General features: G+C 41.0%; 1 protein-coding gene across 1 annotated transcript in view; it reads left to right on the top strand.

Annotated features, from left to right (window-relative positions):
• Positions 1-20,349, top strand: part of OTC (ornithine transcarbamylase) — a 122,076-nt gene that overhangs the window by 50,817 nt on the left and 50,910 nt on the right. The window contains exons 4-6 of the mRNA XM_073616340.1: positions 2,743-2,830; positions 7,955-8,108; positions 19,113-19,235. Coding sequence (XP_073472441.1) covers positions 2,743-2,830; positions 7,955-8,108; positions 19,113-19,235 — 365 coding nt within the window. The remainder of the gene's footprint in view (positions 1-2,742; positions 2,831-7,954; positions 8,109-19,112; positions 19,236-20,349) is intronic.

Below are 20,349 nucleotides of genomic sequence, written 5' to 3'. Positions count from 1 at the left end.
TTTGGAATTATCTCTGGATGACGGACCCCTGCTTTCACCAACTCTTGGCATTGTTGACCTCCTATATTAAGAAGCAGGACACATGCATGAGGCTTTTATTTTATTTTTTGGTTGAATAATGATTTGATTTGTTATATTTTCTATATTTTTGGATGCATAGAATGCACTTTTTGGTTAAGTTCTATTGGCAGATAGCATGTCTAATTTTATTTGTTTTCTTTTTTTAATGCACAATAAAAAAAAATTGTGGAGAATAATACTTGGCTATGTGTTTTACTTCAAATGACAGTTTGGGAGTAGGCAGTTGCATTTAAAAAATACAATGTAAAATTAACAAGGGAAACTTTCATAGCTGTATCTTTGATATTAAAAACTACAGGATAATGGTGTTGTGGTAACTTGACCAAAAAAATAAAAAAGATAATAATATTATTCTTGATATCATATTCTAGAAAAAAAAGCCTTTTTAAATATGTTTAGCAGAACACCATCAGTATCACCAGCAAAGCAGCTTCATTATTATCCCTTTAAAGAAGAAGAGAATATGCACTGCATTTCGACATTTCATAATTTGCCACGTCACGAATGTTAATACTCCATTAGACCCCTTTCACACTGGGGCGTTTTTCAGGCGTTTTTCAGGCGTTTTTCAGGCGCTTAAGAGCCCTTTCACACTGGGGCGGGTGGCGGCGTCGGCGGTAAAGCGCCGATATTGCAAGCGGCGCTTTACCGTCGGTATGCGGCCACTAGCGGGGCAGTTTTACCCCCCGCTAGTGGCCGAGAAATGGTTAAAAAACACCGCAAAGCGCCTCTGCAGAGGCGCTTTGCCAGCGGTATAGCCGCGCCGTCTCATTGATTTCAATGGGCAGGAGCGGTAAAGGAGCGGTATACACTCCGCTCCTTCACCGCTCTGTAGATGCTGCTGGCAGGACTTTTTTTTACTGTCCTGCCAGCCCATTGCTCCAGTGTAAAAGCCCTCGGGGCTTTCACACTGGAATGAAAGCAGCGGCACTTTCGGGTCGGTTTGCAGGCGCTATTATTAGCGCAATAGCGCCTGCAAACTGCCCCAGTGTGAAAGGGCTCTTAGTGTTAAAAAAAGCGCCTGTAAAGCGCCTGAAAGAAGCCTCATCTGCAATCCCAATGTGAAAGCCCGAGCCCTTTCACACTGCCAGCACCCGAAAAACGCTGGTAAAGCGCCACTAAGGCCCCTTTCACACTGAGGCGGTTTGCAGGCGGTATTGCGCTAAAAATACCGCCTGCAAACCGCCCCTAAACAGCCTCCGCTGTTTGTTCAGTGTGAAAGCCCGAGGGCTTTCACACTGAAGCGGTGCGCTGGCAGGACGGTGAAAGTCCTGCAAACCGCTTCTTTGGAGCGGTGAAGGAGCGGTGTATTCACCGCTCCTTCACCGCTCCTGCCCATTGAAATCAATGGGACAGCGAGGCTATACCGCGGCAATACCGCGGCTATAGCTGCGCTGTACGAGGGATTTTAACCCTTTTTCAGCCGCCAGCGGGGGTTAAAACCGCACCGCTAGCGGCTGAATACCGCTGCAAGAACAACGGTACAGCAGCGCTAAAAATAGCGCTGTTGTACCGCCGACGCCCCCACCACCCCAGTGTGAAAGGGGCCTTAGACCCCTTTCACACTGGGGCATTTTCAGGCATTTTTCAGGTGCTTTAGTGTTAAAAAAGCGCCTGTAAAGCGCCTGAAAGAAGTCTCATCTGCAATCCCAATGTGAAAGCCCGAGTGCTTTCACACTGGGGTGCTGCGCTGGCAGGGCGCTAAAAAAAAGTCCTGCAAGCAGCTTTTTTTGCAGCGCTTTCATTTTTTTGCCACCGGGCTGGGTGTGCTGATGGCCCGAGCCCTTTCACACTGCCAGCGCCCGAAAAATGCCTGAAAAACGCCCCAGTGTGAAAGGGGTCTTAAGCGGCGATTTACCAGCATTTTTCGGGCGCTGGCAGTGTGAAAGGGCTCGGGTTTTCACATTGGGATTGCAAAGGAGACTTCTTTCAGGCTCTTTACAGGTGCTTTTTTTAATGCTAAAGTGCCTGCAAAATGCCTGAAAAACGCCCCAGTGTGAAAGGGGTCTTATGAACGCTAATTTACAAGGCCGGCTGCTTCTGGCTCATCCTTGCTTCTGAGCATGCGTGTTTGTACTTTGGATTTTTCTCCGACGGACTTGTGTACACACGCTTGGAAAATCTGACAACAGACATTTGTCCGCGGAAAATGTTTAAAGCCTGCTATCCAACATTTGTCCGCGGATAATCCGACAACAATTGTCCGATGGAGCATACACACGGTCGGATTTTCCACCAACAGCCTGTCATCACACATTTCCCATCGGAAAATCCAATCATGTGTACAAGGCTTAAGAGTGTATGGCTTTAGCTTTAGTAATAGTCCGAACAGCCAGCTGCAGGTGGAGAGATTACAAAACAATATTCTTAAACTCTAACAAAGTGGTGTCACCCTCCTGATTGTGTTGTCTGGCTGAGATGTATTAATAAAATAAAGACTGGACAAAACTACAATTGCTTCCTTTGACTGTACACAAATGTATATTTCTGCTTTAACAAGATTATTTGTGTTATTTTTGAAGGTTTAGCTTCATAGGTACATGACTCTTCTAACCTAAACAATTACCTTGATGCAATTTCATCTGTGTATAGAAAGTCTTCAACAATGTGAACGTGTGTCTTTTGTTTTGCTGCTTCTTATGTAATATTTTGTACTTACAGGATTTGCTTTATTGGGAGGACATCCTTCTTTTCTCACCACGCAGGATATTCATTTGGGAGTCAATGAAAGCCTGAAGGACACAGCAAGGTCTCTTTCATGTTTTATGTTCCCTGTAGATTCTTCTGTTTATGTGAAAGAAATGCAGTTTTCTATTAACCCAATCTACATTGCCAGAGTTGAATCCACTGGGCGCTTCTTGTAATTAAAATAATGTCAGAACAATAAAATACTCAAAGCAGCTATTGTAGCTACCTACCATACATGATTTAATGTTTAATTCATTTACCAACTGTAGCAATAAAAATGTATTCATTTATAGGCTGCATGTTATTCAGAATAAACGATTCAAGCAAATTTCGATTTGTGGACAACCAGCCTGCTGAACCAGACAAATTTCGATCCATGTATGGCTGGCTTAAAGCGTTTGTTACCCCAACATTTCATATTCTTGATATGTGCCTGCTGTACCATGTACTTGTATGAGAAAGTATCCTGTTCTCTTTGTATTGCTTCATTTGTGTGAAAACCCTGGTGTTCCTGCTAGTCCCCTTGCTTTCCAATTAAAAACTGACCATACTAAGCAGGAGAATACAATGTGATCAGTTCTCTAAAGACATGTGCAATTCGTTTCGCTCCAAACTAATTTTTTAACGAATATTGACAATATTGACAAATTCGTTAAACCCGCTTAACGAATTTTTCCGAATATTCCTAAATTCAAAAATTCGTAAATCCGAAAACCCGAAAATTTTAAATAATAACTAACTAATAATACCTTAACTATCAATAACTATTAAATTATAGGTATTAGAATTTCCTTTCAAATTTGGCTGTTAGTGAATGTAACAAATATGAATTTATCCAAAGTTACAAATCATATGAAATAACAAATGCCGTATCTAAACGAATGGAACATAACAGATTAATAATAATAAATTACAATACTAAAAACTTTTTATTATTATTTATTATTAATTCGTTCCATTCTATTTGTTTAGATTCGTTATTTCGGATAATTTGTAACTTCGTATAAATTCGTATTCGTTACGTTCACTAACAGCCAAATTTGAAAGGAATTTCCAATACGTATAATTTAATAGTTAGTTATTATTAGTTAGTTATTCTTTTGAATTTTTGGATTTTCTTTATTATTTTTATGAATTTATGAATTTATGAATTTTGGACTTTACAAATTTGCAAATTTTCAAATTTATGAATTTATGAACCTACGAATTTACGAATTGCAATCATAACGAATGACCCAAAAATGCAAAAAACAGACGAAACGAAAACGAACACATTTTTTGGCAGTGCACATGTCTAGTTCTCTAGCCATGTTGGGAACTCAGGCTGCTTTCCTCCAATGATCAGACATGTCCTGATACCCCTGCTGCACAGCCTGTCACTGAGAAGCTCAGTGTGCTGCTGCATCTCCTCCCCCCCAGCTCTAATGCAGCTGAGAACAGAGGGAATGTGATCACTTATAACAAAGGAGAAAAAAGGTATTTACAATGTATTTTTATATCTATACAAAAATGTTTTGCCTTTCATTTATTTTTTAAACTGAGTGGGTTGTTTTGCAAGGTTTGTACAAAAGGGAAGGATCCCTGTAGTCGCACATCCATGTAGTCCCTAGAATCGATGTAAGGGTGGCAACCTCAGCCTGGACTCCAGCCAGGCCATGCCCCAAACACATTTCGCTCCCCCCCTCTGAGCTTAGTCATGGGGATTATGTTTTACATCAACTAACATTCTTTACAAGGTGATCGTTTACAATAACTTTAAGTATCAGTGGAGTGAGTGAGTAGAGTTAGTGGTCACGTCACTCAGGGATAGGAATTACCAGGTAAAAATAAAAGCAAGAAGAGCTGAACAAAAAGAGGAATGATGAGATTTTATATATAACCTGTTTTGTTTTTTGGGTTAAGATACAGTTTAAGAAACTGGAGAATGTCAGTGCTATTGGCTCTCATTTAACCATGTCACAGTATCTTAACTGGCCCTAGAAATGAAACGACGTACCCTCGGTTGACTACACATACCTAAGTAGAGTTTCAAAAATGCCATTGGGATCCTACATTTGTAATATACAAATTTTAATTTTTCCTTAGAGTATAAATAGCTGGCCTGGCCATTCCAACTCCCACACTGTCCTACTGGTCTATCACTATGTTAGACAGCCTGTTGGTCAAAAGGTGGTGTGGGTGATCCAGATGTCAACACTGCTACAAAGTGCCATCATTTAAATATCAGCACTTTCTGGAATTCAGGGCACTTTAGTTAATTATCAAGCTCTGCAAATGTGTGAGTGTATGCTTTTAATTTCTGTGGCCAGCTTAGTAACATGTGCAATGTAACAAGAGTACCATTATAGAGGCTGAATGGCCACAAAAAAAAAAAGGCAAGAACATTTGCATCTTAAAATGGTCTGAGATCTGACCTTGACCTAAATGAGATGCTGTGGCATGATCTGAAGTTAATACATGGGATCCCAAAAATATCAAGTGGTAAGGTTACAATGTTTCTCCATCAGTGGAGGCTATAACTGTTATATTTACTAACAGTTAGCAAATATAGGTATTCATATACGTTTTTCCAACCAGCACTGTCGATGTTTAAAGAATGTCTTCAAAATGTTAATTTTGGATAGATGGAGGGTCACCTGTGAGTAGTTTTTTTGGGGTTTTTTTTGCTATCTTTGTCCCACTGGGGATATTTCTATTCCATTTCTGTCCCATAGCCAAAAGGTGAGGGATTCCTTTTTTGTTACCAGGGTCACTTGCATTATAGACTTGTTCTGATGACAAATGACAATTTTGGATTTTGCATTCACTTTCACTCTTGGTAAAAACAGTAACAGGATGAATAGAGAGAGTGAATCTCCCTAACGGGGGACACAGAGGGGGCACAGACAGCAATAAAAACCTGACAGTTGCTCTAACTCTAACCAAAACTATCGGAAAAAAAAACGTTTTGCCTATAGTTATACTTTAAGAACCACTTATGAAGAAATCCTGATAAAGAACTCACAACATTTTTTTGGCAGCTGCATGTTTATTTCTATGTTCCCAACATTACAATGATATAAAGTTTTAATAATCCAGGTATAAATTAAGATTTATGGGTATTAATGAACACATAAAAAGCTCAATTTCAAGCTCACAACATGTTCACTGTGTTTCTGTGAGCTTTTGCATTGGCACTAGACAGATATTTTAAAATATACAACATATTCCCTATTGACTTTGACTGGCCACATTATTTTAAGATTTTACAGCTTTTTTTTCTCATGCAAAGCATGTGCAACAGCAATTTTACAAGGCAATTCAATTTTGCAGCCATAAATTGGAACTCCAGGCAAGCATTTATTTACACATATGTTCCTTATGTGAGATTTGTAATTCTGCCCAGCCACTTAATATATTTCTACCAGAAGGGCAACATCACTTTTACCTTTATCTCTGTTGACATTAAAAAATAAAGTGGCATCACTTTTCTGAACTCAGCCTGATGATTGAGCAGCAGCACACTGATAATTCAACAGCACTGTCAGTCTGCACTTCCCCCCTCTCAATACACAAGGCTACTAGTGCTGGTCCTCCAGTGTGAGGGGTTGGAGGCAGGTGCGGGCATTCTTTTCGCCTGTAAGTGGCACTTACTACGGTAAAAGAGGAGTCTGTGAAGGGAAACAATCCCTTTATGGACTTCATCAGTCCTGTCTGGGAAGGTAGGTATCTGATTTGATGCCAAATTCTTCTGAGAGCTCAGGTGGCAATCTTAACAAAGGAGCCATTAAATAGGGAATCCAGCGTCATTCAGGTGTGCTTTGATCGAGCAACATTATTCTACCGTGAAAAGTCCTGTGTGTCTGGTTCCTTCTGAGCAGGTAGCCTAACTGAGGCCCCACCTATAGGCTACTGTGCGAGGAATGACGTGAGGCTAATATAAAGGCAGAATCAGGTAGTTATGCTAGTTGTATGCCCAGATACATACAGTACATTACATTATTTTTAAAGGACTAAACAGGTTAAAATGTCCAAACCCCCCTTTCCAGAGCATCTGTGGCATAGGGTTAGGCACTCAGCCCTGCATCTCTTGCTGGATGCCTTGAGTCCCAATGCTACCACAAACCATGTTTCTTTATTGCCTGTGGCTGGACAGCACATGTGTATATAGTGTATATACAGTATGTGTATACAGTGTGTGTGTGCTTACAGTGTGTAAATATGCATACAGCGTGTGTTCAGAGGTGGTACTGTTGTGCTATACATAAGGGAGTGGTGGTGACAAAAACAATATATACTCTTGACCCCTGCACTTTGCATGTTACCTTCACCTGACTGCTTTACTCTGTACACTACCCACTCCTGACCCATACACTTGGTACATTACCTACTCTAGACCCCAGCACTCTGTACAATATGTAAAATTGACCCCTGCACTATATACATTATATGCTTGACCCCAGCACTATGTACAGTACATTACAAACACCTGACTCCTGCACTATTTACATTTTGTGCTCATGACCTCTGTACTATGTACATTACATACCTCTGGCCCCTGTTATATGTTTGTTATCCACTCCTGATCCATGCATTCTGTATGTTACATACTCCTAACAGTTGCACTCTGTACATTACATACTTCTGGCCCCTGCACCTTGTATGTAGGCTCAAGTTTTAAGTGCCTCCCAGTGTTAGCACAATTTTGCCACACACGCAATTTACCACGGCAGACAGTGCATACGTTGCCTAATTCTTCTTCTGTGGGCGCCCAAGAGTGCTTTCAAACCTTATATTTTGAGGGAGTCTAACCCATTCCAGTAAAAATAATCTTCATCCTTGTTAATGGTAAGTTACCAACTGGAAACTGCAGGACATAGGTGTGCTCAGCCTATTGCATTAGGGTGTACACCCTAAAGCTCAAACACACATGTGAGTGTCTACATATACATGACCCCGACACATTAATCTCTCTGCCAGCACAGTAAAAGAGAAGTAAGAAGTAAGACTTTCCCATCTTCCTGCCAGCACACAGAGCGGTAATGCTATGAGCATGGGGTGATTATGGTGTGCCCAGGCACATCCAGCACACCCTTTGCGCACGCCTATGCTACAGGATATAATCTGTAGTATATCCTTTCATTTTGGCATACTAAGCTTTATAACTCAATTTAGCACCACATTTATTGTCTTATCTTTCTGTCAGGGTGCTGTCTGGCATGACCGATGCTGTTCTAGCTCGAGTTTATCACCAATCTGACTTGGAGGTTTTGGCTGAAGAAGCATCAATTCCAATTGTGAATGGACTGTCTGATGACTATCATCCTATTCAGATCTTGGCAGATTATCTCACAATCCAGGTGAGTAGCTATGACAGAACATGTATTTTTGTCCTTATTCCTTTAAATCCTCTCTGTCAAACACAAAGCACACAATCCTGGGAATTCCTTAGCAGAGTCAGTGCATATGGTGTGGTCTGCATTGAAATCAGACTTTCTCTCAGTGGGAGTTAGGTTGCAGCTCTCCGTTGCTAAGCAATTCTATACTGTGACTAATATCCTCTGCAAGAACATAAATTCCTGCACCCTTGTTCCTATTAGAAATAGCAATTTTCATTTGTGCTGTATGTAATTTGTGTTGTATAAATTAGGAGGTGTCCTGCATTCATTAAATTAGATTTCTATTAGGGCCCTGTCCTCATAATCTACTCAATAAGCTATTTTAAAGCCATATTCCAGGAATTCAGCCACTTTGTAAAATATGCAAGCACACGATGAGTTAAGTCCAAGGAGTTGCATGCTATCTCCTAAACTAATCTCTTTTATTTATAACTGACAGGTTTATAGTTTTAGGTGCAATGAAACTGTCAGATGTAAATAACAGAGATAAGTCTAGGAGATATCATGCACCTCCTTGGGCTTAACTCATAGTGTGCCTTTGCTTTTTACAAATGCCTGGAATTCAGCTTTAAATGCTATTCTTGTTACTGATATGCAGATTACTTTTTGCCAACAGTCAACAGTGTACCCATCTCCATATCTAAACACTGCCCTTGACCACTGATGTATGCAGAGAGCAGTGGCACACACTATGGCAAGGGGCCAGTAAAAATAGGTGGTTAATCAACGTTTTTACCTCTCCCTGTACAAACAACATGATGGCCATTCAGGTTCATACACATTGCTGCAGCTGCAATGTTTCACAGTGTGGAAAATTTGTAACTCCACACATCACGTTTGGCAGTTGGTGGCATAATTCACCCATTGAAGTCAATATGTTCAATACACTGGGGCAATACTCACCATCGATAGTTTGCCTGCAGGAAACACATTTAACTCGAGATACAGTTAATTTACTGCAAAATAAAATGTACCCAATTCAGTATCACGCTGTATATTCTACATATGCTAGAGGTACAAGTATATTAATCTCTTCTAAAATACAGTTTTCCTGCAGGCAAGTGCTGTTGGATCCACAAGGTAGATATATTTTGTTAGTGTGTAAATTATTCTCCATAGAATTTATATTGGGATCTGTATATATCCCTCCACCATATAATAGTGAGGTAATTCGTCAGGTGAATTCTTGATAGATAATCCAGGGATGCCTCTTTTGATTGTGGGAGATTTAAACAGTGTTTGTGATCCTAGCAGAGATAGATATCCAGCTGGCCCTCAAGGGGTTACTCCTTTTTTTTAGATATTGTAGAGAATTGGGTCTACAGGATATTTGGTGACTTAAAAATCCCTTGTCTTATACCTACTCTTGTTGTTCTGGTACGTACCAGACTCTATCAAAAATAAATCTAACGTTGGTCACGGAATTAGCTTTACCATGGGTATCTAATATACAGTATTTGACTATGGGCCTGTCAGATCATTCCCCCATTTTAGTCTCCTTAAATAAAATAAAGCCTAAGATGAAGCCTAATTGGCGGGTCCCTGCTTTTTGGTTAAAGGAATTGTCACAGGGCGATTCGAGCTCTAGGTGAGTTTTTCTCCATTAATGAGAACTCTGCTTCAAGCCAGGTGGTTTGGGACACCATGAAGGCTTTTTTGAGGGGGTTCCTATTGAAGGCAATAAGTGTCCAAAAAAAATTGAACTTAGAAAGTGAATCTTTATTAGCAGCAGAGGTTCGGCAAAAGGAAGCTCATTATATACAGGACCCTACCACCCCCAACCGCTGCACCTGGAGGGATACACAACAATTATATAGACAATTGGTATTGGATAAGGCCGATAAGGCTTGTTTTCTCTCCAGATGTCGCGGCTGGGAGGAAGGTGAAAGACCAGGCCATATGCTAGCGGTAGTAGCAAAATCTCAGGAGAAAATTAATTTTTTATCTCTGCCATTCATAAAACAGGGGGTGAGATTACAAATGATCAAAATTAAATTAAAGACTCTTTTTTCTCTTTCTATAGTGATCTGTATCAGAGCAAGGCTGAATATTCTATGGCACTTCTTAGAGATTTTTTGGACCCTTTAAAATTGCCTTCTCTCCTTAGTGTGGCTAGAGAGGAACTCAATGCCCCTCTGACTCTGGAGGAGTTAAGACGAGCAGTGTTAGAAGCCCCAAACAATAAAGCCCCAGGTTTAGACGGGTTACCTTCAGAAGTGTATAAATACTATGGGGACATTCTGTTACCGGAACTTCTGAAGGTACTTAACCATGCATGGGAAACCTTTAAACTTCCAGATTCTATGAATGAAGCTTGTATTATAGTGCTAGTAAAGCCAGATAAGGATCCTTTGGCTCTGGAATCTTATCGCCCGATATCGTTATTAAACTCGGACGCTAAGATTCTGGCCAGGATCCTGGCAGCTAGATTTGGTAGAGTCATGCAGGGATTGATCCATCCATACCATATCTGGTTTTATACATAGTAGGTCTACAGCGATCAATTTGAGGAGACAACCTGGGGAGGAGGGCTATTCTGTCACTCGACGCTGCAAAAGCGTTCAACAGCGTCGAGTGGACATACATGTGGGAGGTACTAGATAGGTTTGGCCTGGTACATAAATTTATACAATGGGTCAAGCTACTATACTCAAACCCAAGGGCTTGTATGCAAATTAATGGGTTAGTGACAGTTCTTTTCATTATCATGAGGCACCAGACAAGGGTGCCCATTGTCCCCATTATTGTTTGCTCTGGCTGTGGAGCCGCTAGCAGAAGCGTTTCAACAATCAGAGGATATCTGTGGGTTTATTAGAGGGGCAAGGAACGAAAAGATATCATTATATGCGAACGATGCACTGATGTTCCTTGGTGTTACGGACAATTCCTTGATATACTTAATGACCCTTATAAAATAATTTTACTCTTACTCAGGCTTTACTATTAATCGGGACAAATCGGTCCTATTCCCACTTGATGAATCCAGTTTTAATATACCGAAGGAGGCCCAACAAATTAAGGTTGTGAAGTTTTTTAAATATCTAGGAATATGGATATACCCAAGGTTGAAAGATTATTTGCAGTACAATTTAACTCCCATCCTCGAGAAATTTAAACAAAAGTGTATAGCATGGTCCAAATTACCCCTATCAGTCGTGAACCGAGCAAACTTCATAAAAATGATGGGGGCCCCCCAATTATTATATGTTTTACATAATTCACCTATGTGAATTCCATTAAAGAGGTTAAAAAAATAGATTTTCTGTTTCGTAAGCTATTATGGAAAAGTAAGAGCTCTAGGATTAGACTGTCTTCCCTTCAGAGAGCTAAAGAAGGGGGGGGGTCTAGCAGTGCCACAGCCAATAGTGTATTTTATAGCTTCCCAATTGCAGCATTTTGCGGGGTGGGGGATGATGGAATATACCAAGTATACCATTCAATAAAGTAACATTATTAACCACTTAAGGACCGCCTCACGCTGATGTACGTCGGCAAGGCGGCACGGGCAGGCAAAATCACGTACATGTACGTGATTTGCCTCCCGCGGGTGGGGGGTCCGATCGGAACCCCCCCCGCCGCCCGAGGCGGTCCCGTTTGGTCCCTCGGCGATCGGAGATGAGGGGGAGGCCATCCGTTCGTGGCCCCCCCCTCGCGATCGCCGCCGGCCAATCAGATCACTTCCTTTGCTGCTGTATGCTAAACACAAGCAAAGGAAATGATGTCATCTCTCCTCGGCTCGGTATTCCGTTGCAGCGCCGAGGAGAGAAGACATCAATGTGAGTGCACCAACACTACACAACACAGTAGAACATGCTAGGCATACAAAACACCCCGATCCCCCCCCGATCGCCCCCCGATCCCCCCCCAATCACCCCCCCCTCCCTGTCACAAACTGACACCAGCAGTTTTTTGTTTTTTTTTGTTTTTTTTTTCTGATTACTGCATTGGTGTCAATTTGTGACAGTTACAGTGTTGGAACAGTGAGTATTACCCCCCTTTAGGTCTAGGATACCCCCCTAACCCCCCCTAATAAAGTTTTAACCCCTTGATCACCCCCTGTCACCAGTGTTGCTAAGCGATCATTTTTCTGATCGCTGTATTAGTGTCGCTGGTGACGCTAGTTAGTGAGGTAAATATTTAGGTTCGCCGTCAGCGTTTTATAGCGACAGGGACCCCCATATACTATTTAATAAATGTTTTAACCCCTTGATTGCCCCCTAGTTAACCCTTTCACCACTGATCACCGTATAACCGTTACGGGTGACGCTGGTTAGTTCGTTTATTTTTTATAGTGTCAGGGAACCCGCCGTTTATTACCGAATAAAGGTTTAGCCCCCCGATCACCCGGCGGTGATATGCGTCGCCCCAGGCAGCGTCAGATTAGCGCCAGTACCGCTAACACCCACGCACGCAGCATGCGCCCCCCTTAGTGGTATAGTATCTGATCGGATCAATATCTGATCCGATCAGATCTATACTAGCGTCCCCAGCAGTTTAGGGTTCCCAAAAACGCAGTGTTAGCGGGATCAGCCCAGATACCTGCTAGCACCTGCGTTTTGCCCCTCCGCCCAGCCCACCCAAGTGCAGTATCGATCGATCACTGTCACTTACAAGGCACTAAACGCATAACTGCAGCGTTCGCAGAGTCAGGCCTGATCCCTGCGATCGCTAACAGTTTTTTTGGTAGCATTTTGGTGAACTGGCAAGCACCAGCCCCAGGCAGCGTCAGGTTAGCGCCAGTACCGCTAACACCCACGAACGCACCGTACACCTCCCTTAGTGGTATAGTATCTGATCGGATCAATATCTGATCCGATCAGATCTATACTAGCGTCCCCAGCAGTTTAGGGTTCCCAAAAACGCAGTGTTAGCGGGATCAGCCCAGATACCTGCTAGCACCTGCATTTTGCCCCTCCGCCCGGCCCAGCCCAGCCCACCCAAGTGCAGTATCGATCGATCACTGTCACTTACAAAACACTAAATGCATAACTGCAGCGTTCGCAGAGTCAGGCCTGATCCCTGCGATCGCTAACAGTTTTTTTGGTAGCGTTTTGGTGAACTGGCAAGCACCAGCGGCCTAGTACACCCCGGTCGTAGTCAAACCAGCACTGCAGTAACACTTGGTGACGTGGCGAGTCCCATAAGTGCAGTTCAAGCTGGTGAGGTGGCAAGCACAAGTAGTGTCCCGCTGCCACCAAGAAGACAAACACAGGCCCGTCGTGCCCATAGTGCCCTTCCTGCTGCATTCGCCAATCCTAATTGGGAACCCACCACTTCTGCAGCGCCCGTACTTCCCCCATTCACATCCCCAACCAAATGCAGTCGGCTGCATGAGAGGCATTTTCTTTATGTCCTCCCGAGTACCCCTACCCAACGAACCCCCCCAAAAAAGATGTTGTGTCTGCAGCAAGCGCGGATATAGGCGTGACACCCGCTATCATTGTCCCTCCTGTCCTGACAATCCTGGTCTTTGCATTGGTGAATGTTTTGAACGCTACCATTCACTAGTTGAGTATTAGCGTAGGGTACAGCATTCCACAGACTAGGCACACTTTCACAGGGTCTCCCAAGATGCCATCGCATTTTGAGAGACCCGAACCTGGAACCGGTTACCGTTATAAAAGTTAGTTACAAAAAAAGTGTAAAAAAAAAAATATATATAAAATAAAAAAAAAATTGTTGTCGTTTTATTGTTCTCTCTCTCTATTCTCTCTCTCTATTGTTCTGCTCTTTTTTACTGTATTCTATTCTGCAATGTTTTATTGTTATTATGTTTTATCATGTTTGTTTTTCAGGTATGTAATTATTTATACTTTACCGTTTACTGTGCTTTATTGTTAACCATTTATTTGTCTTCAGGTACGCCATTCACGACTTTGAGTGGTTATACCAGAATGATGCCTGCGGCTAATTAGCCTCTAGACTGCCTTTACAAGCCGTGGGAGGGAATGCCCCCCCCCCCACCGTCTTCCGTGTTTTTCTCTGGCTCTCCTGTCTCAACAGGGAACCTGAGAATGCAGCCGGTGATTCAGCCAGCTGACCATAGAGCTGATCAGAGACCAGAGTGGCTCCAAACATCTCTATGGCCTAAGAAACCGGAAGCTACGAGCATTTTATGACTTAGATTTCGCCGGATGTAAATAGCGCCATTGGGAAATTGGGGAAGCATTTTATCACACCGATCTTGGTGTCATCAGATGCTTTGAGGGCAGAGGAGAGATCTAGGGTCTAATAGACCCCAATTTTTTCAAAAAAGAGTACCTGTCACTACCTATTGCTATCATAGGGGATATTTACATTCCCCGAGATAACAATAAAAATGATAAAAAAAAAAAAAAAATGAAAGGAACAGTTTAAAAATAAGATAAAAAAGCAAAAAAATAATAAAGAAAAAAAAAAAAAAAAAAAAAAAAGCACCCCTGTCGCCCCCTGCTCTTGCGCTAAGGCGAACGCAAGCGGCGGTCTGTGGTCGTCAAACGTAAACAGCAATTGCACCATGCATGTGAGGTATCACCGCGAAGGTCAGATCGAGGGCGGTAATTTAAGCAGTAGACCTCCTCTGTAAATCTAAAGTGGTAACCTGTAAAGGCTTTTAAAGGCTTTTAAAAATGTATTTATTTTGTTGCCACTGCACGTTTGTGCGCAATTGTAAAGCATGTCATGTTTGGTATCCATGTACTCGGCCTAAGATCATCTTTTTTATTTCATGAAACATTTGGGCAATATAGTGTGTTTTAGTGCATTAAAATTTAAAAAAGTGTGTTTTTTCCCCAAAAAATGCGTTTGAAAAATCGCTGCGCAAATACTGTGCGAAAAAAAAAAATGAAACACCCACCATTTTAATCTGTAGGGCATTTGCTTTAAAAAAATATATAATGTTTGGGGGTTCAAAGTTATTTTCTTGCAAAAAAAAATAACTTTTTCATGTAAACAATAAGTGTCAGAAAGGGCTTTGTCTTCAAGTGGTTAGAAGAGTGGGTGATGTGTGACATACGCTTCTAAATGTTGTGCATAAAATGCCAGGACAGTTCAAAACCCCCCCAAATGACCCCATTTTGGAAAGTAGACACCCCAAGCTATTTGCTGAGAGACATGTCGAGTCCATGGAATATTTTATATTGCGACACAAGTTGCGGGAAAGAGACAAATTTTTTTTTTTTTTTTTTGCACAAAGTTGTCACTAAATGATATATTGCTCAAACATGCCATGGGAATATGTGAAATTACACCCCAAAATACATTCTGCTGCTTCTCCTGAGTACGGGGATACCACATGTGTGAGACTTTTTGGGAGCCTAGCCGCGTACGGGACCCCGAAAACCAAGCACCGCCTTCAGGCTTTCTAAGGGCGTGAATTTTTGATTTCACTCTTCACTGCCTATCACAGTTTCGGAGGCCATGGAAAGCCCAGGTGGCACAAAACCCCCCCAAATGACCCCATTTTGGAAAGTAGACACCCAAAGCTATTTGCTGAGAGGTATAGTGAGTATTTTGCAGACCTCACTTTTTGTCACAAAGTTTTGAAACTTGAAAAAAGAAAAAAAAAAAATGTTTTTTCTTGTCTTTCTTCATTTTCAAAAACAAATGAGAGCTGCAAAATACTCACCATGCCTCTCAGCAAATAGCTTGGGGTGTCTACTTTCCAAAATGGGGTCATTTGGGGGGGTTTTGTGCCACCTGGGCATTCCATGGCCTCCGAAACGGTGATAGGCAGTGAAGAGTAAAATCAAAAATTCACGCCCTTAGAAATCCTGAAGGCGGTGATTGGTTTTCGGGGCCCCGTACGTGGCTAGGCTCCCAAAAAGTCCCACACATGTGGTATCCCCATACTCAGGAGAAGCAGCTAAATGTATTTTGGGGTGCAATTCCACATATGCCCATGGCCTGTGTGAGCAATATATCATTTAGTGACAACTTTGTGCAAAAAAAAAAAAAAAAAAAAAAGTGTCACATTCCCGCAACTTGTGTCAAAATATAAAATATTCCATGGACTCAATATGCCTCTCAGCAAATAGCTTGGGGTGTCTACTTTCCAAAATGGGGTCATTTGGGGGGGGTTTGTGCCACCTGGGCATTTTATGGCCTCCGAAACTGTGATAGGCAGTGAAGAGTGAAATCAAAAATTTACACCCTTAGAAATCCTGAAGGCGGTGATTGGTTTTCGGGGTCCCGTACGCGCCTAGGCTCCCAAAAAGTCCCACACTTGTGGTATCCCCGTACTCAGGAGAAGCAGCTGAATGTATTTTGGGGTGCAATTCCACATAGGCCCATGGCCTGTGTGAGCAATATATCATTTAGTGACAACTTTTTGTAAATATTTTTTTTTTTTTTGTCATTATTCAATCACTTGGGACAAAAAAAATAAATATTCAATGGGTTCAACATGCCTATCAGCAATTTCCTTGGGGTGTCTACTTTCCAAAATGGGGTCATTTGTGGGGGTTTTGTACTGCCCTGCCATTTTAGCACCTCAAGAAATGACATAGGCAGTCATAAACTAAAAGCTGTGTAAATTCCAGAAAATGTACCCTAGTTTGTAGACGCTATAACTTTTGCGCAAACCAATAAATATACGCTTATTGACTTTTTTTTACCAAAGACATGTGGCCGAATACATTTTGGCCTAAATGTATGACTAAAATTGAGTTTATTGGATTTTTTTTATAACAAAAAGTAGAAAATATCATTTTTTTTCAAAATTTTCGGTCTTTTTCCGTTTGTAGCGCAAAAAATAAAAACTGCAGAGGTGATCAAATACCATCAAAAGAAAGCTCTATTTGTGGGAAGAAAAGGACGCAAATTTCGTTTGGGTACAGCATTGCATGATCGCGCAATTAAAAGTTAAAGCGACGCAGTGCCAAATTGGAAAAAGACCTCTGGTCCTTAGGCAGCATAATGGTCCGGGGCTCAAGTGGTTAAACACAAATTATGCAGTATATAAATAATATGTTTGCATGTTTTTATAATTGTAGCTGTGCACCTGCAAATGAATGCTGCATAATTCATTCATAATAATACTATAAAAAACATAATTTACTAGCGTTCACAATATAGTACATGCATAATAAATAAAATATAACATGCATCATTATAATACCAGCATTATTTGTTGCATGTGACTATGTAAGCACTTGCAATTGGACTTTGAGACACGCAGCGATCGAATGTGCAAATATTGTTTTTTTCAAACTACTCTATGTAAACATACAGTGGAGTGTAATGGCCTGGGCCTAACAGCTTAGGAAGATAGACATTATTAAAACTCATCTATTCTGGATCAATGAGTCAAAGTACTAAAGCCACTGAATTGGCATGATTTTATTTTCAGAAGAAGGTCAACATGACAACCTCTAGCTGTTCTAGTTCATGTTATTATTTAAAAAAATATATTTCACTTGTTGCCTGGAAATTGGCTTTTTTTTTTACAACTGTGTTTTATTGATATTTGCGTATAAAAAAAAGTGAAAGAAACCGCGCTAATGCAATGAAAAAAACAGTGAAGATATCCCAATGGGAAATTGGGGTATATAAGTGCAAATACAATAAAATTATTAAACCACAGTATTGTTGAAGTGTAGATCAACAGTAATAGTGTATATAAAGTGCATATAGTCCATGTTTGACATCAAAATGGTGACTATAAATAAGTGTGAACTGGTTGTCTGTAGATAATCCACCACCGTAAGGAAAGAGGCTTACCAGACAGGTTGAACCCAACAAGGCGTATGCTTCCTCTGGAGGCCTTATTAGGATGAAACTTCGGGACGGGCTCTGCTGATGCCACTGCGTTGCTTTGATTTTATCCATGCATTTAATGTCTTCTCAAATGTGAGTGACCATTTTAGCATTTTTAACAAATGTTTTACATCTAAACGGAATCACACTATGTGGCCCAATTTTTTCTCCTTTTGCTATATGTCACACTGAGAGGAACTGCTCACGAATTCCGGTTGCTATTCATATGGTGGTTACTCACTGATGTCATAATCGTCACAGATTCACATCCGATTCGGTCTAGATTGGAAGTTGTGGTTGCTGTACCTCCTTGGGTGTGTTACACCAAAAGCTTGGTTGACTCATCAGGCATACGCATTGTTGGGTTCAACCTGTCTGGTAAGCCTCTTTCCTTACGGTGGTGGATTATCTACAGACAACCAGTTCACACTCATTTATAGTCACCATTTTGATGTCATACATGGACTATATGCACTTTATATACACTATCACTGTTGATCTACACTTCAACAATATTGTGGTTTAATAATTTTATTGTATTTGCACGTATATATACCCCAATTTCCCATTGGGATATCTTCACTGTTTTTTTAATTGCATTAGTGCTGCACTATACTATCTTATTGATATTTGCAACAAAAGGAATACAATAGAAACATAGTACAGATAATGATCAGTATAAGTGTACCAATAACTCATCAACATAATTTATGACAATATAAAAAGTCAATTATATTTTGCAAATTTTTGTAATAGAGTAAATCTTCCTGGAAATTGACTTTATTAGGGTATGTTTAAATAGAGATTTAGATTCAAACAGCGTTGGTATTGTAAGCCATAAAAAATGTGTTTTTTAGACCTCTTTTCTCAGAGGTCTCGAGCAATAGCTGATATATTGTATATTATAAGGGTTGGATTTAATATTAGGCACATAAAGTATGACCCCCCCATAGTCAACAGACAAGATTAGGTGACTTTTCCCTATTAATTAGTGAGAATAGAAATCTCATATAGGCTTATTTGCATGTTATCACCATATTGTATGCACGATCAGGACCAAGAAATGTTCTTTGTAAATGAAGGGACACTAGAAAATGAAAGTTACTTAGGGAGCCAAAACAGGTTTGCCTATGGCCTCCAATTATGGAAATCTGCCCTGCATGATTGATTGTACTATTATAGGAGTTTTATTGTTACCCCTCCTGCTCACATTATTAATTTTCTTTCCAGGAACACTATGGCCATTTGAAAGGACTGACCATATCCTGGATTGGTGATGGAAACAATGTCCTGCACTCCATCATGATGAGTGCTGCAAAATTTGGAATGCACCTACATATTGCAACACCAAAGGTAATGACACATGTCTTTCAGTGCCTTGTACGATAAGTGATCTGCTGCTTGCAGCTTGTACAGTATATGCTAACAGTTCTAATACTTTGAATATAATTTAGGGAAGAGAGGATCTATACCAATATAGCAAAACGTCTGTAATATGAATACTCAACTTTAAACTCAAGTATGGAAAGGCAAGGTTTTTAGGTTTGCTAGGTTTTTATTGCTGTTTCTGTTCCTTGTGTGTATCTTAGCATATATTGTTAGAAGGAATACTTTCAGTAACTGACAGTGGATTTATGTAACATTGAGTACAACATCTGAGTAATTTATTATATATTAGGGTCTTTAAACCTTCTAAACAAAGGGTGGTTTCATGTCCTTCAGACTTAAAGGGAGTTGGACTGTGGCCAGTGGGAGTAGAAAATACCAAGCGGGAATGGGAGTAGACAATGTGTCAGGCTTGGTGGTCAGTGGAAGTAAAAAAATAAAATAGCAACTATAGTAAGTAGGAATGGAGGCCCATCATTGGTATTAGTGGAAGAATGAATGCCCAGTTGTTTATATGAAGGGGAACAATTATCTCCCATCATTAGTGTTAGTGCAAAGAATAGTGGCCCATCATTGGTGTCAGTGGAAGGAATTATGCCCCAAAGTTTGTGTCAGTGGGTTGAATAGTGCCCCACTGTTGTTGTCAGTGGAAGGAATGGTCCTCATATCAGTGGGAGAAACAGTGTGCCAGGGCCAGATAAAGGCAAGCAAAGAGCCGCATTCGACCCATGGGCCACAGTTTGAAGACCACTGTTCTGTATTATACAATCACAATTTAATTTAATTAGTGCATCAGACCTTTACAGTTACCAGGTCTCAAAATCACTGTAGGAGGTAGGGTTTCCAACACTTCTGGGTAAAAATACTGGCTTCGTCATCCTTTTCCTATTAACAACAAATCACACTGTTACCAGTCAGGTGGGAAACCTGATAGGAGGCAGCTGGCTGGCAATGTCTGTGCGCTTGTAATTATTAGTTAGGAGTAGTAAATACTACACTTTTCTGGTTTTAGGAACACCAACCTTTCTCAACCATGGTTCCTGTAGAGAACATATGTCAAACACAAGGCCAGAGGGCCAAA

The sequence above is a fragment of the Aquarana catesbeiana genome, linkage group LG02 (assembly GCF_042186555.1).
Source record: "Aquarana catesbeiana isolate 2022-GZ linkage group LG02, ASM4218655v1, whole genome shotgun sequence".
Classification (NCBI taxonomy): Eukaryota; Metazoa; Chordata; class Amphibia; order Anura; family Ranidae; genus Aquarana; species Aquarana catesbeiana.
Note: the sequence above shows the minus strand (reverse complement) of the source record. Positions and strands in the feature narration are given on the sequence as shown.